A 21,721-nucleotide genomic window follows, 5' to 3' on the forward strand; every position below is an offset into this window, starting at 1 on the left:
TGTTGTTTTACAATCTCCCAGTTTCTGTGATGGTAGACATTGTACCTTTTTATTCATTCAGTTTCTTGTAATTTATCACAGCTGTCAATAGACGTGTTGAACTATTTACTTTGCATTTGGGTTGTAGTGGTGTATAAGTGAAACATGCAGTGTTATAGTGACAAATTGCATTTGTAAATGGGATAAAATGCTTATCTTTAGTTAATATTTTAAATAAGTTTTGCAACTTAGACATTTTTAAAAGTCATTCTAAGGCAAGCTGTGTCCCTCTAGATGTTGCTGAACTGCAACTTACATCACTCCTACATCACCCCTAACCATTGGCCATGCTGGCTTGAGCTAATGGGAGTTGGAGTCTGACAACTTCTGGATGGCTACAGTTTCCTCACTTTGTTCACCCAGCATTGATTTCCATACTAATTTGTTGCTGTTCATAAAAATTCTACTTGTTTCCTTATTTATTTTGTTATTCCCATTCATGTTCATTCTCTTTTAGAAAACTTTTTAAAAAGCAGAAAATAGGGACCTGATTATGGTATAATCAAGAGCAGAAAGTTAACATAATGTGCTAGGATATCACAGAGCAATATGAAATAGCTGAGTGATCTCAAGTTCATTGTAGTAGACACAGTAAGCATCTTTTAAAGTTAAAATTAGCCATTTTTCTTTTCTCAGGCTTTGGTATCTGATTATTTGGTCAGATGTGAACCAGCTGAATTTCTCACAAGCTTTTTGATTTTAAGATTGCTTTTAAATCTTTAGAAATAATCCCATAAAAGCTGTTCAATGCAAATCGTTTGAAGAAACCTTTGCTAGAGGCAGCTTATAGGATTTTATAATAACAGACAATATATTAGCAGAGTTGAGTAATGTGACAAATAACCTGTCTGAATGAATAAATCAATTTTATACGTTGGATATATTTCACAGAAAAAAGGCATACAGAAAAATCTGAAGACGCTCCAAAAGAGTTCTGATCCTAGATTGCATGGATTGGTTAGCAAGAGGAGCAATAATAATAATAATAATAATAATAAATTTTTATTTATATCCCGCCCTCCCCAGCCGAAGCCGGGCTCAGGGCGGCTAACAACACTAAAAAAGTGCAACAATATAAAAACATCATAAGAATTAATTAAAATCAAAATTAATGGCAACCATAAACTAAAGTATTGTAAAGATTGCTGAAGGAGGGAGTCAGGCTGTGCCCTAACCAAAGGCCTGGTGGAACAGCTCTGTCTTGCAGGCCCTGCGGAAAGATGTCAATATCCTTAGAGCCAGTTCTGGCAATATTTGAGTGGCACTAGGTTGCAAATTGTTGCTTGCATCGGGTGCCTGCCTCAGACTGGGTTGGCTGTTTTATTATAGCAACCTGTTTATGCAAAGCAATTCTATGCTTATTTGTAAGTTGTACTACTTTGATAGGTAGGAGTGTGTACCCACTTTGGATGAAACCTGAATCCCGAACCACAGCAGTCTGCTTCAGAGTGATTCAGGCTTTGTTGGAGGTGAAGCAGGGTTTCAAGAAAATAGCTTAAAGTGTTGCTCCTGAAGTCTCATTTGGAAGACCCAGGCAATGTCAGACTATTTAAAAAGATTACATTGCCCCTCTAAGCTCTCCATATAAGGAAAATAACTGGAGGGCAGATGGACAAGGAGGGGTGTACAGTGGTACCTCAGGTTACATACGCTTCGGGTTACATACACTTCAGGTTAAAGACTCCGCTAACTCAGAAATAGTGCTTCAGGTTAAGAACTTTGCTTCAGGATGAGAACAGAAATCGTGCTCCGGCGGCGTGGCAGCAGCAGGAGGCCCCATTAGCTAAAGTGGTGCTTCAGGTTAAGAACAGTTTCAGGTTAAGTACGGACCTCTGGAACGAATTAAGTACTTAATCTGAGGTACCACTGTAGTTTTCTGACTTGAGAGTTCTAGCTTGCAACTAGAATTTTTCCGTCCCAGGACTCTCTTTCCTTCCAATCATAGTGCTCTCAGAAGAGATAATAGAAGGAACAGAAAGCACCCCCCCCGAAAACCCCCTCAAAGCTGCCTTTCATTCAACAAGGTCCTTAGCTCCTGAAATTTTATGCACACTATTTTCATAAAAATTTCCCTCAAATATAAATTTCCCTGTTACTTACCTTAACAACTTTCTTTCTCAACCCCTCTGCCCCCTGCAGCCATCTTTCAGATTTTTTTCAGGTTAAACCTAGGGGCATGTCTATGATGTATGTCATTTTCAGATAATGGCCCCCTCAAAAAAATAAAAAATAAAATAATAAATAATTTTCCCCAAACTTTAAATACTCACCTTGTGCAAAACCTCCTGTACCTGTCTCTGTGGAATTTGGTAATCTTCATTCACTATGCCTGCAAATTTCATCCAATTCTTTCAAAAAAGTAAAAATGTTATAGCCATTTATTAAATTCCTCATGTAAGTCAACAGGGAGCCATGTGAAGTCTCAGATTTTCTTCAGAACTGATATGAAGTGTGCCATGCCTGAATGTTGTCCAAGTCAATCAACTTGTTTTCTAAACCAGTGTGCAAACTAACCCTTGTCTTCTGTGTATCTTGTCCCTAGAATTTATGCCCATTAGTCACTGTCACAATTATTAGTTTTCCGCCCAGATTAAAAAAGTGTTACTTTGCGTGATTTCTCCATATTAAAATATTGGGTGGTATTCAAGTATGGGTAAACTCATTGAAATTAATTAACATGGCTAAGTTGTTCTTTAATTTCAGTGGATTATTCTGAGAAAAGCTTAGTTGAATATCACCCATTTTATATAACATATGTGCATGTTTTTCTTAAATGTAAGTTGTTTGGAGAGCTTCTGATGACAAGTGAATAATAAGTTAAACAATAAATAAATGAAATGTAAAATCAGCTTTGCAGTGATAGAAATTGTTTCACAACAGAGCAGTAACTACATTATTAGACTTGGTATAGTAACACTGCCTCAAACCTTTCTTGGTCCGTACCTATTGCTTCTTCTTCTTTTATCTTAGCTTATATTGACCATTAGAGATATAAACAATAAGGGTTGTGATATTACGGGAAAGCATATGCTGGGCATATGGCTCAATCAGACAGATCTGCTCAAGTGATAGCCAACAAATAAGGGTGAACTTAAAGGGTACTTTTTGGGGAGCATTGCTGGATTTAATGTGGCCATCCACTTGCCCTTCTGGTTCTGCATGAAATTTTTCATGTGGCCTATGTCCTATGACAGGCACAAACTTGTTTCCAATGTCTTGTAGGTAACAGGATATCTCAGGTAAAGCATCTTCCCAAATGTCCACATTGGAATCATAGTAAATAAAACCAGACATTGTGTAAAACATCCTTTTACAAGTTGGTAAGCACCATTAACTCTGATTTGGACTTCCTAATCAGTGCTGCTCTCCTAGTGCTGTTGGACTCCAACTCCAAATGCTCATAAATGAGGGAAGCTGGAGCCTAGCTATATCTGAAGAGCCACAGGTTCCCCATCCCTGACCTAGAAGAAAGATTCCAGATAGTAAATATTGAAATAGCCATTAGCCACCCTTAAATGGGAAAGTATATGAAGGTTAACCAGCAAATTGTTGCTCAGTCTAGATTCTAAGCTTTAATGTATCAAGGGATAACACAGCATCTTATGGGAAGAGATGTTGTAACATTCTTACTATTAGAATTGTGTGTGTGTGTGTGTGTGTGTGTGTGTGTGTGTGTTATACACCTCAGCAACTATGTTCTTTTAATAGGAGGTTAATAGCTGGTCAGATAAGAGGAGGAAAACATATCGCAATGTAATGATAAGGAGTTAGCACAAACAAGGAGAATTGCCAAATACAATTTTGGGAGGGAAAGGTAACAAAATATGCAAGCCAAAACCTGCTGAAAAGGAATGATTGAGGATAACACCTTAATAAGATAATGGGAGTTTCTAAGTGGAAAACAACTCCAAATATGGTGTGTCCAATTGGAAGGCCAGGTAGAGTGTCCACAAGCTGTTCACGCATAGCTTTAGCTAATAATATTGTATAAATGATACGGGCACATGGATTGCATGTATTTACCTGATAGAAGAAGAGTGTATAAGAAGAGCCTAAGGGCATGTACTGTTCTCAGACCATGCTTGTGGCAATAGCCTCATGAGGCTGATCATTCAGAGGTGCCTTAATGATTAATAAATCTCTATTGAGCCTACCTCTTTCCTTAGAGGCTTTTGGCTGTCTACTCCAAGGAAGGAACCCTAGGATTTTTCCTAAGATTACCTATTGACTTCTGGGTAAAGGATTCATACACATTACAGGTTTAGATCTCAGGAAAGTGGTCTTCAAATCAGATAGACAGAGAAGGGCATAGAGAAGACAATTAGATTTAATTAACAGGGAATGTCTACAACCTGTCTGTTGTGTCTTGGTAGGAAGCAAAAAGAGATGTCTTTCCATCAGGAACAAGAAGTGGGCCGTTGCAGTCTCTGTCTAAATATAATATTTCACACCTGTGAATCTTCCATTACTTAGATAAATGAGAAATACAGGTATTTTTATAGTAATTTCAACTGGGTTACAATTGTGTTGTGTTTTTTCAGCAGAAGTCAGGAAACAAAAACAGACTTGTACTGTTCAATCTATGATCATCAGCAGGTTGGGCTGAATAGACAGACATCTGTCAAGATTGTAGCAGGCTTTTTATTTGTTCCTCTTTTAGCTTGGTTTAGAATGTTCTTTGTTTTCCTTTCATAGCTGTCTTTCTGACTTTGTTGACTAAGACTGCATTCTTTGCACCTTACTCCTTAATTATAGTATGATGTGGGACTAATTAGGTGTAATACGGTGCTAGCCAGGAATTGGCGTAGCAATTACATCATTATAATCACTGTAGTGCATCCATTTAAGCTTTTAATATCTTTACATACAGTGATACCTGCCAAGTTTACACAGGTCTTCTTTCTTCATGGACACAAAGCATAGTCCACAAATATGAGATACTTGCATACTCTCACCCTTCTTTCACAAAGGGCAGCTGGACTTTAGTATCCTGTAACATTTTAATAGCTGATGTCACTACTGGCAAAGGGAACATACTATTGAGAAATAGTCCTTGTTTTGAAACTGGGCACATCTGAAGGGAGTAGCTGCATACAAAAATGCCTATATAGGCAGATGTATAACAAGACTGAGTGGGGTGGAGGGGTTTTACTAGCTTGTATGAAGGCTTACCAAAGTTGGTATTCTTATCAGCATTGCGACCCTATAATATATATCTTGTATTTGTTGCAAGTTGCTAACAGTCACCATTAATTTCTTTATATTAGCACAATAAGTAACCCATTTCAACCCCCCAGAAAAGAAATTTAGAAGTATGAATAGTTGTACTACTCATAGTAAAGGCAAGTCATCCTCAAGGACTCCATTCTGGAGTTAGAGCAACTCTTAATTTTTGAAAATAAAAGCAGTCTCAGAGATCATGCGGTTGGGGGCCGTGCAGATCAGGCGTGGGGATGAGGGAAGGAGCAGCTGCAGAGATAGGATGGGGGGAGGAGGAAGTGGATTCACCTCCACTGCATGGTTTGAATAGGAAGGGTTGGGGTGCATCATGCTTCCATCAGTGGGGCAGCCAGTAAAGATGCACAACTACTGTGGCTGCTACAGCTTTCCTGCTGACTGAGAAAATCTGCTCCGCCTTAGTGGCAGAGGAACGTAGTGCCACGGTGCCTTGAAGTGAGGGCAATCAGCTGTCCTGTTCTCTGTCAGCATGAGGGGAGAGCAGCACCTCGCAACTGGCTGTCCTGTTTTCCCTCAGCGTGAGCACAGCTCAGATCAGCAGCGTTATCGGCTGAGATAATCATGTGCCTTGAAACTGGCTGCCCTGCTCACCCTTGCACAAGGAGTGATATATCGCTGGGTATTGCCAGGTCAAAATCTTTATTGTGGTGTGGTTTTGAAACCAATTTTGACCAATATATTGAAAAATCGCACAGTACTCAAACAGGCTGTAAAATTTGTGATACAATATTGCCTTGCAAAAATGACAAAAGTTTAGTTGTGGGGAGGCAAGGGATGGAGCTGCAGGCCCCTTGGGTGTGTTCTACAGACCCCTAATTGGGAACCACTGGTAAGAGTTCCCTTCAGTAGTGCTGCTTCACTTTCAGGATTTGGCTGAGAGAGCTGCTGGGTACGAGACTGGCAGAGAGATTTAAGTCAGGGGTAAGGTAGAGAGTGGAAGAACTTGGCCAAAGTTTAAAAAGGGAGGGGAGAACGAGATTTCCTAGAGAGCGGACCCCATTTTCTGGCCATACATCTGGAGTAGTGGTACAAGTCTCTTACATACATTTTACAGTTTTAGATGATCCATGGAATATGGGCAGTACTTATAGAAAGCCATGGACTGTATTTGTACTGTTCCATTGTTCTTGAAGAAATACAACATACAACAAGGCTCTTTTATCTAATAAAAAAGGCATTCTTTTATTTGAGACTCCTTTGACCAAGTTCTAAAATGCCTGCCTACAACAAACCATAATAAAATTAAGGTATGTTTCCCTTGAAAAAGGAACATTTCTAGCATATTTTATTACTTTCCATTATTGAAATGCATTACTATCATCACTTATAATAGTTATGGAATGCATCACAGTCTGTGTTAAGTGCTTAGAATCAGGAAGTGCCAAAATGTTTTAGAACCATGATGTTCTCCCTTAACAAAAATGCCTTTGAATTAATTAAAAAGGATATTAATTCCTATTTTGACTGTGGGATTCTTTCATTCTCAGATTAATTTCTGCATTGCAGTGAAAGTGGTATATCCCCAGAAGTACAGTACAACAACATATTGCCATTAGTAAGCCACTGGTGAAACCATATTATGCAACCATTCTGTTTACAGCTGCTTAATTAGAGAACTAGCTGAATCTTATTTTTAAAGGGAAAAAGATAGGTGCAAATTGGCTATCACCTATAGTATCTACAGGAGTATTCATTAATAAGATGAATTGCAAAACAATTTCGTAATGTGATATATAACTATTAACATCTCATGCTTGTTCAGCACTTCATCGGAGGAGGTACAGCAGATTAAGGAACCCTCAAAGGATTGAATGTATAAAAAATAATGTAAACACTATTCTTATACCAAAAGCCATTTCTTATCTTGTCCTTATCTTTATTTATTTGTTTAAAAGCTTTTCTGATTTGCCAGGAAATTAAGGCAGGTAGCAAAGGTAAAAGTAAAATACAGATTTAAAGAAATGACCCCCGTTAAAAGCAAACTCAGCTGGTGAGAATGTAAGCAAAACAGTCACCGAGAAACAAGAGGGGGTATCAGCATGCTCTACAGAACCCCAAGGTTTGCAGGATATTTAGGTGAGGAAATCTAATAGGGCACTTCACCCCACACCTTGTCACAAAAAAGGTGCAAAATATGGACTGTGTTCAGTGGCCCAAAAATGCTGAATGTCTGTGGAACAGTAAGGAATGGAAAAACAGCAGGGAAGGCTAATTGAATATATCTGGAAAGGGGGCATACCTGGTTTGCTGGAAGCCCAAACAGGAGCATTCCAGACCATAGGAGCCAATTCCAGGGGGCCATTGGTGCATGGGCACCCACAAAGTCAATGAGAAAAGCTGGCAGGCAGCAGCAGTGCTGCCTCTGAAAGAGAAACAGTTCATCTCTGCCCTGAGAACACCCAATCCAAATGTCTTCTGGAACAAGAAAGTATTCAGATTGCGACAAGACCAAAGAGCAAAGGGGCTTCCTGGACGTGTGAGATTGGGATACAATGCTATAGCCAAGCAGATTCTGTCCTGTATGTTCCATCAAACTATGATCTAGGCTTTATCCAAAGTCCAGAGATAGAGATAGAGAGAGAATGAGAATGAGAAGGTAGGTTGCTATGGAAGTAAGGTGGAACTCCTATGAAAGAATAACCTTGCCTGCCATGATCCTGCTATTTATCCTCTACTTGCAATGAACAAGTAGGTAAGTGGTTGGGTTGTTTGGAGGATGGGGGAAGATATAATTGGGTAATTGTCCCAGCTTAGATTGTGTCAGAAAGCAGAATATTTGTAGTTATTACACTGATTTATTTGATAACCCTGATACCAACCATCTTCTTGGTCTAATGGTAGCCATCTTAGCTTGAGCATAGGACTCGGCTGATTTACATAACAACAGCATACAATGGCAGCACAGGTCTCAAAAAGTGAAGTGAAAAGAGGACAGGGATCAGATAGGAAATAAAGCCACATTATTTAACAAATTAGTACAATGTTTCCTGTTGCCCATGTGCACTTTGTCAGTGTGGCAGGCATAAAGCCATAGGCAGAGACTGAAATGCAGGTCATTTTGTATGGGCATGGTTTCTCTGAAGTTCCCATGTGATCATCCCTACCTGTCCAAAGCTGGTGCTGAGAGCACCTTTCTCCTGCCCAATCCAATGCAGAGAGCTTTCTAGGTGCCCTACCTTGCTTACTGGACTCTTGGAAGGTCATGCAAGAGCTTCCATGAGATCTCAGACAGCCCTTCCAGAGGGGGGCAGTTCCTACAATCCTGCCCCTTAAAAAAAAAAAAACACAAATCTGCAATCTTCATAAAGCTGTGATTGTGTATGTAAAGTCAGCATAAGATGAGCTCTACCTATACGTAATATGATAGGATTAAGTTGCATGGTTCTCTTCAAGGAGGTACCATTGTGCAGTTAGGCTTCAGAGATAATGGGAATTTTACTATAACATTGGCAACCTTTTGCTCCTCTGTATGAGAGTAATGTCTCATTGATTTCCTTTCTCTCATCTACGGTTGAATAGTAATAGCTTTTCTATAATACCCAAATGTATTTTTCTTATAATCCACTATGGATGAAGAGTAAGGTCTTTCAATACTAATGATACTCTTAGGAACAAAATGTTATAAAGGATAAGACATCAACCTTGGGTCTGCCTGTGGATGGTTGAAGAGCAGGAGAAATGAAATCTCATTTATGCCTCCATCACTTTTGCACATGTTTTTCCAACATTCAGTTGCCTGCAAAGAGTATAGTATTTATAGCACAGAGTAAACACTGCTGAATTTTTCTCTTGCCAAAACATATTGCCAAGTTTGCATTTTATAGTCCTTTACTAATTTTTTTAAGGAGAGTGATTCACTTTGTTCTCCATTTTTTAATAGGTATATGTGTATATTTGTTGATCTTAGTACTTGCCAGGCATGCACCTCAGCATCAGGTACATTTGATTGCAACCATCCATTCAGACTCCTCTCTCCTTTGCCCATTCCCATTATTCATGTAGTCTCCCTTTTCCACTCTTTCTTTCCACAACCAATGTCCTCCCTAAATCCCCAGCTCTCCCTTCTGGCAGTCTCCTCTTCCCTATTTCTTAGGACCAGATCTTCTAATGCAATGGGAACAAATTAATATCTGGAACTATGGCCTCACAGTAAAATGATTTAAAAAGCTGCTGTTCTTGATCAACAGCTTTGGGATCAAGATCTGTGTTGCCTGCTGAACGATCATATCCATTTTCTTTGTCATAAATTGGATAGCTGGAAATTCCATCTATTTGTGCTAGAGTATGACTTTTATAACCTTGCTGGAGTGAGACCTGTGTAAGCGATTAGAAGTCATCGTTCTATGGTTAGTATCTGCAGTGTAGTTTGTAGAGGGAAATGTCCAGACTACCTTTATCACTGTTCTGTGTTGTTCTTTTCCCTAATGTTTCAGTGAATTCTGGAAATGGAACATAATGTACTTATTTGATATAACTGTATGAACCCTGAGGATAAATATGCCTTTGACAAGAGTGAGTTAGCTGTGGCAAAAGGGAAATTGGCCAGAGAAAGGGAAATTAGCTCAATTCTCCCTTCACTTTGGTGGCAGAATTTTAAGAAGCCAAGGGAGAGAGGCCTCTCAGTAGATCACTGTTTCTGAATAGATAATAATGCTAACCTACCACATAGGGGGGTTGGAGTTTAATTAATTAAAGTTGTAAATCACTGAGAGAGTCTCAGCTGGTAAACATTGCAGTAAAGAAATGCAAAAACATCGACAATGTTCAAGTTCATTCTTGAGAGTAAGCTGAAAATAAAATGTTCTATTGTACTAGGAATGGCTTTAAAGGCAAGAACATTTAGTGAGAAAGCAAAGTGAAAATAAATAAGATAGCCAACAGAGATCCCTTATCCAGTTTGTGAGCAAACATGCAGTTGCAATATTTTCTGAAGAATATTTCCCCTGAACCATAGATTTTCCTCCAGTCAAAGCATTTGTGTAATAATTTCATTAATGCTTAAATTATTCATTGAGTATTTTTTCCTTTCAGTAAAATAATTGAGCCAACAAAAATGGTATTGAATAGTTAACAATTACTGTAAAGCTAATAATTTTGGGCAGGAATTCCAGTTGTAAAGAGCCCTGAAAGGTGGACACTGGGGGGGGGACTGCAGTTGTCTAGCTATCTTGCAGCTCCCCCAAATTGCTTAACAGACAGTAACAATGAGAAATCAATAGTCTTTTGTTTATCCTTGCTTGGAAATTTGAAAACACAGCAGAGTATGGTAGGATTCCAAGCCCATGTTTGGCGAACTCTTGGAAGGATGCTGAACTTCCCCAAAGAGCTTTAAATTTCTTCGATGAAACATTCCAACAGCTCTCCAGTGCAGTGTCATCATTGCACCCATGTTATAGTGGGAGCAAAAGCCAGGTAAACCAGCAGAAGAAAAATAGAATTGCACAGTTAATATTTCTTGCATTGCAGGTATTAGGACCACGTATTTTCCTGTTCACTCTTTTCCTGTGAAGTTTGATTCTTTTGGCGGCGGTGGCAGGGGGTGGGGAACAGACCTCTTAGAGTTGCCACAAACCATAGAACGTAACTGTGAGGATTTGAGTTTGCCCATGTTAATTGCATCAAATCAACTCACTTGATTGCTTACGTACAAAGCAATCATGTTTACTCTAGTTGGTGTTCACCAGATAAATACATTGTTAATAATGTGATTAAGAATTAATTTTTACATTAGTGTAAATTATCATTATCTGCAAAGGGGTAATTTATTTTGCTGCTCAGGGGACTCACTTTTATTTATAGACAAATTGTGATAAGAATAGCTTTCTGATGTTTTCGTCTGACGACACGGAAATGATTAATGCGTAGTTGTTTGCATTCTAAGTACTTTGTGGATCAGATCAGTATTTGTGCACTGTGTCAAATTTTATTCTGCTCATGTCAAAATACTTATTACTGCTGACAGGTGTAACATACCCACATTAATTCCTTTATCCAATTTTCTAATTGCTTTTTTGGCAAGAGATGGCAGCCATTTAGTCTTTCGTGATCTATTTGTCTTTATGGCATAATAATGCACTTTTAAAAATTAGATGCACCTAGCTTTCAAATGACTGCCCAGAAAATAGATGACCAAGTACTTAAATAAAATGGGTGTTCTTTTTCTTGGAATATAAATGAATAGAGAACATTTCACACATTTAGCTTATTCCATTTTGTGATGATAGTGAATATTTTTAAAGGATTTTATTAATCCTTTTTCATCTTTACCGGAATCTAGTTGCATACTGCTGCAAAAAAAGGAACAGAAATTCATTTGTCTAAATGAAACCTAGCCTTACCCAAAAGAACTGATCACTATCACTGATTTTTTTTAGCAGAGCTATGCAAGCACAACCTATGTTTCTACATTGGTAGGAACAGTACAGCATCCATCTCAGCATATGTTCCCTTTCCTCCTAGAGAGCCATGCACGTTGCCCCTAGCTGGATCAGGACAAATTTTTTGAACTCAATAAAAGTGATCTTATATTCTTTAGGTCCACATTCTAGTAATACCTTAGGACCAATGAAAAAGTCAAGAAAAATGTGACAAGCTTTTGAGTTTTCCCGCACTCATCATCAGGTGTGTGGGGTGAATTGTGGGGGGACACAAACAAACAAAAGTAGGGAAAAAATTGGTTTGATATTGTAGCCAGAAGGTTTAGCTCATGGACTAAGTTCCAAGAAGGTGATTGCAAGCAGAGTAAGTATCTGACAGGCGTTACCATGTAGAAAACATGTATCACTTTCCCCCACCTAGGAATCTGACCGGTTGCAAACCCCAGGGCAAAAGTGGGAAAACTGTGATCGTCCAGATGTTTCTGGGCTAAAACTCATTCCAGCCCCAGCTGGCATGGCCAGTGGTTAGGGACTGTTGTTATTTTGATTTAAATACAGCATATAAATATTTGGCAAACTGCAGATACCCCTAATACACAAAAATTAAATAAGATTAAATGCAATATTAAAACCAACAACAAAAACTCAAATCAAATACAAATTAGGATAACTGTTGGGTTCATAAATTGTTTGCTGTGGCTTATATGAGTTTTAATGCCACAGACACCATGATTTAAGAAATAATTGACAGTGCAAGAAAATTAGATATATGCTTAACTGTCACTTACTGAAATCAGTGGCACTCAGATGTGCTTAACCTTTACTGGACTGTATTTATCTCCCCCCACCCCCAACTTTTTGTAAGCTTTATTCATTCAGGCCAACAAAGGAAAACAGGGAGGACACCCACCCACACCCAGTTTATTTTTAAGAAGACATCTGTTTCCTCCATATATTATCCACTCCAAATGGTTTATTAACTGTCTCACTGTCTTCGGCTCCCCCCCCCCTTTTCTTTTTTGGCACACCATTAACAGCTACTTCTTCTTACTATCCAAAATGTGACAATTCCAGCAAATAAATCACAGTTCTTAAGTGCTTTGGGTAAACAAGCATGTGCCTTATCTCTCCCCCAAAAAGCTGTGGAAAGTGTATGATAAACTGTACATTTCAAAGAATGTGTCTTGTCCCACTGAAATAACTTTGATTTATGGTTATGTATTTATCTTTAAACAACTGACAAACCTAAGGGTATCTGAATTATTATCATTTGCTCTATGCTGCCTGGGTCTCTTCCTACAAACTTGAAATGATATACACTAAGATTGCACTTCTGCTTTCCCAGCCTTAATGTGCTATAAAACATTTTCTCAGGCAAAACCAGAAAATGCTAGATGTTCTTGATTCTGATGAAGTTCAGTTGAAAATTGTTAATGGTAATACCATTTGATTCAGGATATGTTATCAGAATTTTATTGACACAAAATTAAAATAGCAAAAGTCTCTTAAGATTCTGTTAAGTTTTAGCAGTTGAAAATATTTTATTGATGTGAATTTCAAAAATCAAGAGCTATCTCTCACGTATCTATATAGCCATTTTTAAAGGTAAAGGGACCCCTGACAGTTAAGCCCAGTCGCGAACGACTCTGGGGTTGCAGCACTCATCTTGCTTTACAGGCCGAGGGAGCCGGCGTTTGTCTGCTCCGCAGACAGTTTTTCCGGGTCATGTGGCCAGCATGACTAAGCCGCTTCTGGCGCAACGGAACACCGACACAACAGCATCACACTAATCCACTTTTGTCTTACGGGTGGGAAACCAGTGGCTCCTGATCCATAATCATAAGGGCCAAACTACCCAGGCATAGAAGAGCTATAATCAGATCTCATAAAGTCTTTTAATTTTGGTATTTTACAAAACAGGGACTTGTAAGTTTCCTCCGCAGCCAGTAAGCAGGTGGTAGAGGGTAAATTGTATCCGGGAATCAACAGAGACTAAATGGATTAAGGCAACATCTCAACAACGCAGCGCTGATTTAAATAATACCCCTCCCCAAAGCTGCTCCAAGCTGAGGTAGGGGAAATATTAGAATACCTGAATGGTAAAATTTAATTCCTAAACAAATCATGACTGATTCATACAAATGTCTGCAGTGCCCAAATTTACTTTCATGTTGTGAGGGTTCTATACGACTAGGTATGTAATCAGCTATACCACGGCTATAGAATCTTTAAATCAGCTGACCAGGTAGGTTGGCTGGGCTGGAAGTTCCAATGCATGCAGTTTTAGCAACGGTATGATTTTTTATGGCCAGTATATATGTTTGCCACAATTTCTCATTTGCTGCTCCTTTTTCTGCTCCTTAACTTTATCACAAGAAATTCTAGCACAAATTGCTGTAAACACCTTTAAGTTCTGATCTCTACATTAAAATAAATTCTGGGGAGTTTACTCACAAGCAGACTTGTGCAGGGAAATGTTGATAAGTATAATATATCTCATCTCAGTTTTTCTGCATGTTTGCTCACTAAATGTATCCTGGTTCTAGAGTAATAAAGGTTACTTTCTGTTAATTAAATAGAAATTGATAATTGTTTATGCAGTGGAAAATAATACTATTTTCTTCTCTTATTGCAGAATTGCATATCAGCATATTTAACATTGCTAAACTGTCACTTGTTTTTATATCCTTAAATCAGTTGACATTTACATGTAGTTTTGTATTTTGCATGTAAATGGAAAAGTTTAATGGCTTTGAACTGCAAATCAAAACCCATTGACAGAGCTTCCCCTTGGATATTTTTCTTTTTTGTCTTAAGAACATGACAGCATTGCTTTCTAAATATTTACACATAAGAGGGTAAAATGACTGTTTATGACCGCAAAGGTTTTAGAAATATCTTCAATACATAATTAAACATGTAAGCTCTGAAATGAGAAATTCATATGATTTATCAAATGCAAAATATGGAAACATGACTAATTATAAATCATTTTCAAGTGCTAAGAATTTTGTGGATTTGCATTCTGTACTGTGTGTATTTGCTACTTCTTGATTTTTAGACACTCAAGAAATTTTGTGTTGCTGTGACTTATATTGTGCTCATATATGAATGCCAGGGAGTCCTCTTAAAAAGAAAATAGTTATGCATCTGTATTCAGTCCAAGTGAAAGATCCATGAGATGCCCCATAAAGTCCAAGAAAGGGAATAGATCTGTGTGCACAAGGAAATGTGCATATATATTTGCTTCAATAAAATGAATAGGAATAAGTCTTTTGTGGAGGAGAGCTCTTTGTGCCCCTCGCCTCTGATGCAAACAGAACTGGATTTCACCCCAAAGAATGGTCACACAAGTGTAGCCAGAATTGAAATTCCACATGCAGATATTATTTTAAGATAAAAAAGCGCTAAACTATTCCAAGGTGAGTTCTGTCTGCCAGAGTAGCAACTGCAGTTCAGAGTGGAGGGCAGGGGGAGACACACTTGGACATGTTCAGTTCAGAATTGAAGTCTCTTCAATTAAAATTAAATAAAATTGCAGAATACCTTGGTTAATTCTGGGCCCAGTTTGGACCTAATCATACTTTTGATGACATTAGAAATGGAACAGAATTGGAATTTCTTTACCCAACCTCCTGTGATCTCCGGCCAGGGAAGAACTATTGGGGTGATAACTTGGATCTGAGTTTGAGATGCTGTTTCTGAGCATTGCCAATGTGCAGGTTGGTCTCTGTATGCTTACCAGGTGGTGGAGAGCAGAGAACACTCTTCTACTTTTCCTTGCTTTCCACTTTTCCCCAGTCCAGACAAACAATTAAAGAGGTCTGACTAACAGTGACTTTCCTGCCCCCATCTGCTTTCAAATCTCCTTTAAAACCCTTTTTTGAAGTTTGGGGGATGCTTCTGAATGGGGTAGACAATTGTACAGGTTGCTGAGGGAGAAAAAGTGATAAAGCAGCACAAACCCACACACAAACAGTGACCCAAGCACATATTACACCTCTAGAGTGGACACAGCTATAGATAGACCAATGGTCTGGCTGAGAATAAGACAGCTTCCTTTGTTCTTAATTATTAGGTCTTATTCTTCCCTATGTTCTGCATTGCCTCTTTTAGCTTTGCTTCAGAAGCAAGTTGCTATCTGTCCCCTGTTGCAAAGCTTTGCTTTCCCCCTCTGTGTTTACTCTAATGGCAGTGGAGCTTCAGAGGCTGTGTTGCAAGTTTACATCTCCCTGTAAGAAAGCACTAGAACTGGCCATTCTGGTGTTTTTGACATCCTTCTTTGGTATCCCTGCATCAAACCACTCACACAGGCCACCTGGGTTCAGAACACCCTCCCTTTCTGTGTTCTTTGACAATGCAGCAACATGTTTCTGGTTACCTACTGGGGGATAATATATATTGTATACCACATTAGGTCCAGTCAATGGCCGACTCTAGGGTGGCAGCGCTCATCTCGCTTTATTGGCCGAGGGAGCCGGTGTACAGCTTCCGGGTCATGTGGCCAGCATGACTAAGCCGCTTCTGGCGAACCAGAGCAGCGCACGGAAATGCCGTTTACCTTCCCACCGGAGTAGTACCTATTTATCTACTTGCACTTTGACGTGCTTTTGAACTGCTAGATTGGCAGGAGCAAGGACCGAACAATGGGAGCTCACCCCATCGTGGGGATTCGAACCACCAACCTTCTGATCGGCAAGCCCTAGGCTCTGTGGTTTAACCCACAATGCCACCCACGTCCCGTATACCACATTAGATCAGTCCAATTTGTTATTTTGATTTTAACAAAAATATTTTCTTCATGTATATTTGATTTAATTTAAAATGCAAGGGGGGAAATCCTCACCTTTTATCATTAGCAATATATTTCCTTTTTCCTTCTCTCTCTCTCTCTCTCTCTCTCTCTCTCTCTGTGTGTGTGTGGTGGGAGTGGGGGAACTACTGCAAGCACAGCTGTTTTTGAAAATGTAACAGTATTTTTGAAAATGTAACACAGTATTCTTCCCACTGTGCTTTCTGTGTAAGTTGTTGAGTGATGCTAATCCTATGAGAAACTGTAGTGTTAAAACATATTGCTGATCTGAATGTTTCAGTAATTAACATATGTTACTAAATTTGCTGAAATGAAAAACATGATCTTTTAGGTCATTTCTTTCTTTTGCCACTTTAATTGAATAATGCAAGTTATTCATGAAAACCTGTATTTAAGTCAATGAAATGAAAGGTTCGTTTAAAACAACAATCAATGAGCATTATTCACAGGGAAACATTGAGGCTCCTATTTTATTGTGGATAGTTGTAAATGTTTTGAGTGAAGAATCCAATATGTAGCAATATAAAATAACCTAGATCACGTAATACAATTTCTTCTCCATTTTCAGGGTTCTCCAAAGCCGATTGCCATTGAGCCTTGCTCAGGAAACAAAGCAGCAGTACTTACGGTGTTTTTATGCTTGCCAAGAGGATCATCAGGAGTCCCACCACCTGGTCAGTCAGGTAAGAATTCTCCTAAATAGCAGCTATGGCTCTGATTTATTTGTTGTTATCCTAAGTGTATACTGATATTTACATTAAAAAAGGAAGAACCAGCCTCCATTATAGTTGTCGAACCATACAAGCTGCTTTTCAGAATAAGGACCAGTTGCAATTTGTCAACTTGTTATAACTTACCTTCTCCCATATATACCTGCCCATTCATTCATTGAGCTCCTCAATGGAGGCCCTCCACCAGGTCCCCCTACCTAGTGAAGTGGGTTGTTACTAAGGAGAGGGCTTTTTTGGTGGTGGCACCATGCTTATGGGAATGCTTTCCCCAGAGAGGATAGCCTGGCACCCACGCTATGGTCTTTTATAGACAAATTAAAACCTTTATTTTGTTCTCCAAGGCCTTTTAATGGGTATAGTTATCTGGTGCTTTTAGATAGGTGTACCATGTTATTCTGCTTCTGGTTGTTTGTTTTTTTCTGATATAAAATTGTTCCTAGATGCTATGCCTTTGTTGGGTTTTAGATGTGTGGAGTCCCCCCCCCCCTACGTTTACATTATTTATAAATGGTTTTGCTGTTTTTATGGCTTGAATTTAGTTTGTTGTACTTTTAATGGGTTTGTGAACTATCCAGAGAGCTATGATTTGTTGGCAGTATATACATTTAATAAATAAACAAAACGACATGTTATATTATCCAATCACTTCTGTTCTTTTGAAGTCTAGTTCTTTCTTTCTTTCTTTCTTTCTTTCTTTCTTTCTTTCTTTCTTTCTTTCTTTCTTTCTTTCCTTTTTGCCTTGTCTAGTGAGCTAATAAGCATTTTTTGCTCCGCCACTGAAAAGGCTGGCTTCCTTTGAGTTGTTGCTTTGTGCCAGGAAAATTAGAACAAAGCTGACAAGGCATGGTTTGTTGCACTTCCTTTATGTTTACCGTTCAAACTGTTAACCCCTTTCCAGCTTCTTCACACTTCTCAGAAGACCAGTCAAATAAAGACTAGTAGCACACCTGTGTATACATATGTACATTTTTATATTATTATATTATATTATATTATATTATATTATATTATATTATATTATATTATATTATATTATATATTATTCATTATAAAGATGCCACATTTGAAACTGTTTGCAAAGTACTTTGCCCAGATGATCCTGTCTAGTTTGTTTTTGCCTGCCTTTCCACCTAATATGGGAACTCAAGAGTGCCTCCAGTAAAATATAAAAAAGGGATTCTTTTAGGTTTGCCAAGATGGGCTTAGAAAAAGGCTGCGCATTAGGATTAAAGCATAGTGGTATGTGTTTTAAACCAGCACGCCAACTGTAATTGTTAGTCTCTCTGAGATGGAAGTCTGCTACAGTGAACGTTCTACTCAAAGTGAGACGTGGGGAAATAACCCCATTTTGCTTCTAAACCATTTCTCTAAATGATGTTACATAGCATCATCCTGAAGGGACTTCAGGATGTCCATCCAAAGAAGTGCTGGCACTGACTATTCAGCAAAGGTTTACCCCCTCCCTATTGCTAAAATCTCCCCTCTCTGATTTGCAACCCACAAAGGGGTAGCAAAATTGGAAGGAGATATTTTGGCTTGGCATTAGAGATTTGGTTGAAAAGATTTAGTCTATCATATTTACTCTAGCAGAAGGAAAGGTCCATAGAAAAACTATTAGGCAGCAACTTTGCATGTAGATGGTCCTGGGTTCAATCCTCAGCGCCTCTAGGCAAGTCTGGGAATGTCTGTTATTTGAAACCCTGGAGAGCTGCTGTCAGCCAGTGTAGACAGTACTGGACTACATGGACAAAGGCAACTTCCTATGCTCCTTGTTGACTACTATGTTTCTTGGAGAGTTTCCTGAGGGTGCTTGTTCTGCTTCATCACCAAATGTACAGCTGTTATTTCTTCCCTATTTTGCCCTCGACTTTTGCTCTTCCTCTCCCCAGTGCCTAAAATGTTTGTGTCAGGTAAGAAGGCAAGGGAAGCAAACCTAAATTTGCTGTTGGCAGCTGAAGCCTTGCCCTTCAAGAGGGTCAGATTTGTTCGAGAGCTGCCACTTCCCAGCCCCTATATTATTGACTAGTATGCCACAGTGGGGCTAATTATAGTGGATAATTATATGTGATGGAAATGCAGTTTGGAACATTTCAATAAACAGCCTGGGGAATACTATGTAGCCACACAATATAAATATAGATGCTCTGGAAATTCTGCAATTCAAATAGCCAGAAAGGAAACTCTGAAACTGGAATAAATATTCCCAATTTAATATAGGACATAGGCTAGAGATTGTTGCTGTTATTTCATCATCTGCTTCTTCTCATGAGAAGTACACCATTAAAACCAAAGTGAAAGCACAGTACAAAGTACAGCAAACTTTGGGTACCAAGTAGTTATGTCCTGCCTTCTAACCCCTAAGATCTCAAAGTAAGACTTTTCTATTTATATGGATAGAAAATGGAGTGTTGGTTCATCTCCCTCAAAGTGGGGGGGGGGATCAAATCCTCATCCATTACTATTTACCCACCCAAGTAATTAATGGAGGTGTGTCTATGCCTATAGTCCTGATATACCCAGTACTGAATTATATGTATTTATATTTGTAATATCAACTAATGGAGTCATCTGAGGTGAAGATGCATATGCCCCAAAGGCCCCAATTATACCCATTGAAAGCTCTGCATGGAACAGGGATAGTATGGAGATGGCCTAGGATCTGGTGGGTCCAAGGTCCCTTCGTTCATGGAAGAAGCCCCCGAATCAGCCTTCCTTTGCCAGTCTCAATATGATGTAACTAATTTCCCTCCATTGGAGCCAATAAGGAGATACTAAAAAAAGCAAAGATCCATGTGGGAAAATTTCAGAACATCTGTCCTCAATTTTCCACCCTGACCAGCACAAGCCGGTAGCACTTTTCAGTGCACATGGACACCCCCCCCACACACACACACACTTCATGCACACCCCTATTGTCACTTCAGGTTGTCCTGCAAGGTAGTGTCCTCTGTATGGGCCAAGTTTTTAAAATCTGTAAATTTCCTCAGTTTATTTTAATTAACAGCAGTATAAGAAAATAAAGAAATCAAGGGTAATGATACCTTAGGAAATATTGAGGCTTGAGAGGAATATATGTCTGGATAGGAAACCTAGTACAGAACAATAGTTTTAAACATTATACATATGGAATTTATGGGAAGTTGGAGAGTACTTTTGTATCAGTATTTCCAGATTTGTCATAAAATATGTATACTGGTTGGGACACGGGTGGCACTGTGGTCTAAACCACTGAGCCTAGGGCTTGCCGATCGGAAGGTCGGCGGTTCGAATCCCCATGATGAGGTGAGCTCCCATTGCTCGGTCCCAGCTCCTGCCTACCTAGCAGTTCGAAAGCCCGTCAAAGTGCAAGTAGATAAATAGGTACTGCTCCAGCGGGAAGGTAAACGGCATTTCCGTGTGCTGCTCTGGTTTCGCCAGAAGCGGCTTAGCCATGCTGGCCATATGACCTGGAAAAGCTGTCTGTGGACAAACGCTGGCTCTCTCAGCCAGTAAAGCAAGATGAGCGCCACAACCCCAGAGTCGTTCGCAACTGGACTTAACTGTCAGGGGTCCTTTACCTTTTTTATGTATATTGGTAATGTCTATTGAGAAATAAGACAGATTTGAAGTATTAATCTGTAGTAGTAATTCAAAAGGTCTTGTATAAAATGATGATAAAATTAGAAATAAGACCTACTCTCTGCTAAGAGGATTGGGAAAGGAACTTAGTTACTATTATGTCGAATGAGACTTGGACCTTGTGATGGTACCTTGGATAAAAATTAACTTTGTGTACAAAGTTTTTTAAAAATAAAATCAGTTACCCCATCTAGGGAACCAAAGAAAGCCTGTGAAATGTAGGAGGGGGAGAAAGGAAGGAGGAGAAATATGTGCCTTACCAGCCCTCTGATGAATCCTTCCCAAAGTGCTGAGCATAGGACTGGCAGTGCCCTTTGTGCTCCAGTTCCCAAGCGCCCACTTGACAGCTGGCTGGGGAGAGTTTGGAAATCCTACACAAGGCATTAGGACAGGGTCAGAGAAGGTAGGTAGATGGACAGTATTTTTTTGTTAGAAAAAGAGTAATATTCCTAATGCTTTGAGATGACAGGATACACAATAATGTGTACCCACTTAAATTGTTACAACTTTTTCTCAATACCTGTTTTTATGGCTTGGGTTTGAAAGTTTTAATGCAAATGTATTGTTTCCCTCTTTAAACAATACAATAAAAAGAGAGAAAAATCAATTTCTAATTAGATCTGAAATTTCTTAAGTGAATTCACTAACATATCTTGCGTTCAGGCCTTAACTAAAAGTAGCAATGAGTTATCTGTTCCTTAGTGCTAATAGCTAGGGCTTAATTGCAAATAGCGGGACAAGTCAATAGATTTCCCATATGCAAGCTGAAAATATAGAGACTAACCTACAGTGCTTTACTGTAAATAGTAAACCATCTCAAGCCTGCCTCTCTATAGCACCAGTACAACCATGTAACTGGTTTTTCCATACCCTGCATTCGTGCTGATTTTTGCCGAATCAGTCAG

At 39.0% G+C, this 21,721-nt stretch overlaps 1 protein-coding gene across 3 annotated transcripts in view; it reads left to right on the plus strand.

The window, feature by feature from the left end:
* The window catches only part of ATRNL1 (attractin like 1), a 524,570-nt gene that overhangs the window by 439,249 nt on the left and 63,600 nt on the right, over window positions 1-21,721 (plus strand). For all 3 annotated transcript variants that reach the window (XM_082222558.1, XM_082222560.1, XM_082222559.1), the window contains exon 28: window positions 17,036-17,150. In XM_082222558.1, the coding sequence (XP_082078684.1) occupies window positions 17,036-17,150 (115 nt within the window). The remainder of the gene's footprint in view (window positions 1-17,035; window positions 17,151-21,721) is intronic.

Source organism: Podarcis vaucheri (genome assembly GCF_965113315.1).
Source record: "Podarcis vaucheri genome assembly, chromosome: 5".
Lineage (NCBI taxonomy): Eukaryota > Metazoa > Chordata > Lepidosauria > Squamata > Lacertidae > Podarcis > Podarcis vaucheri.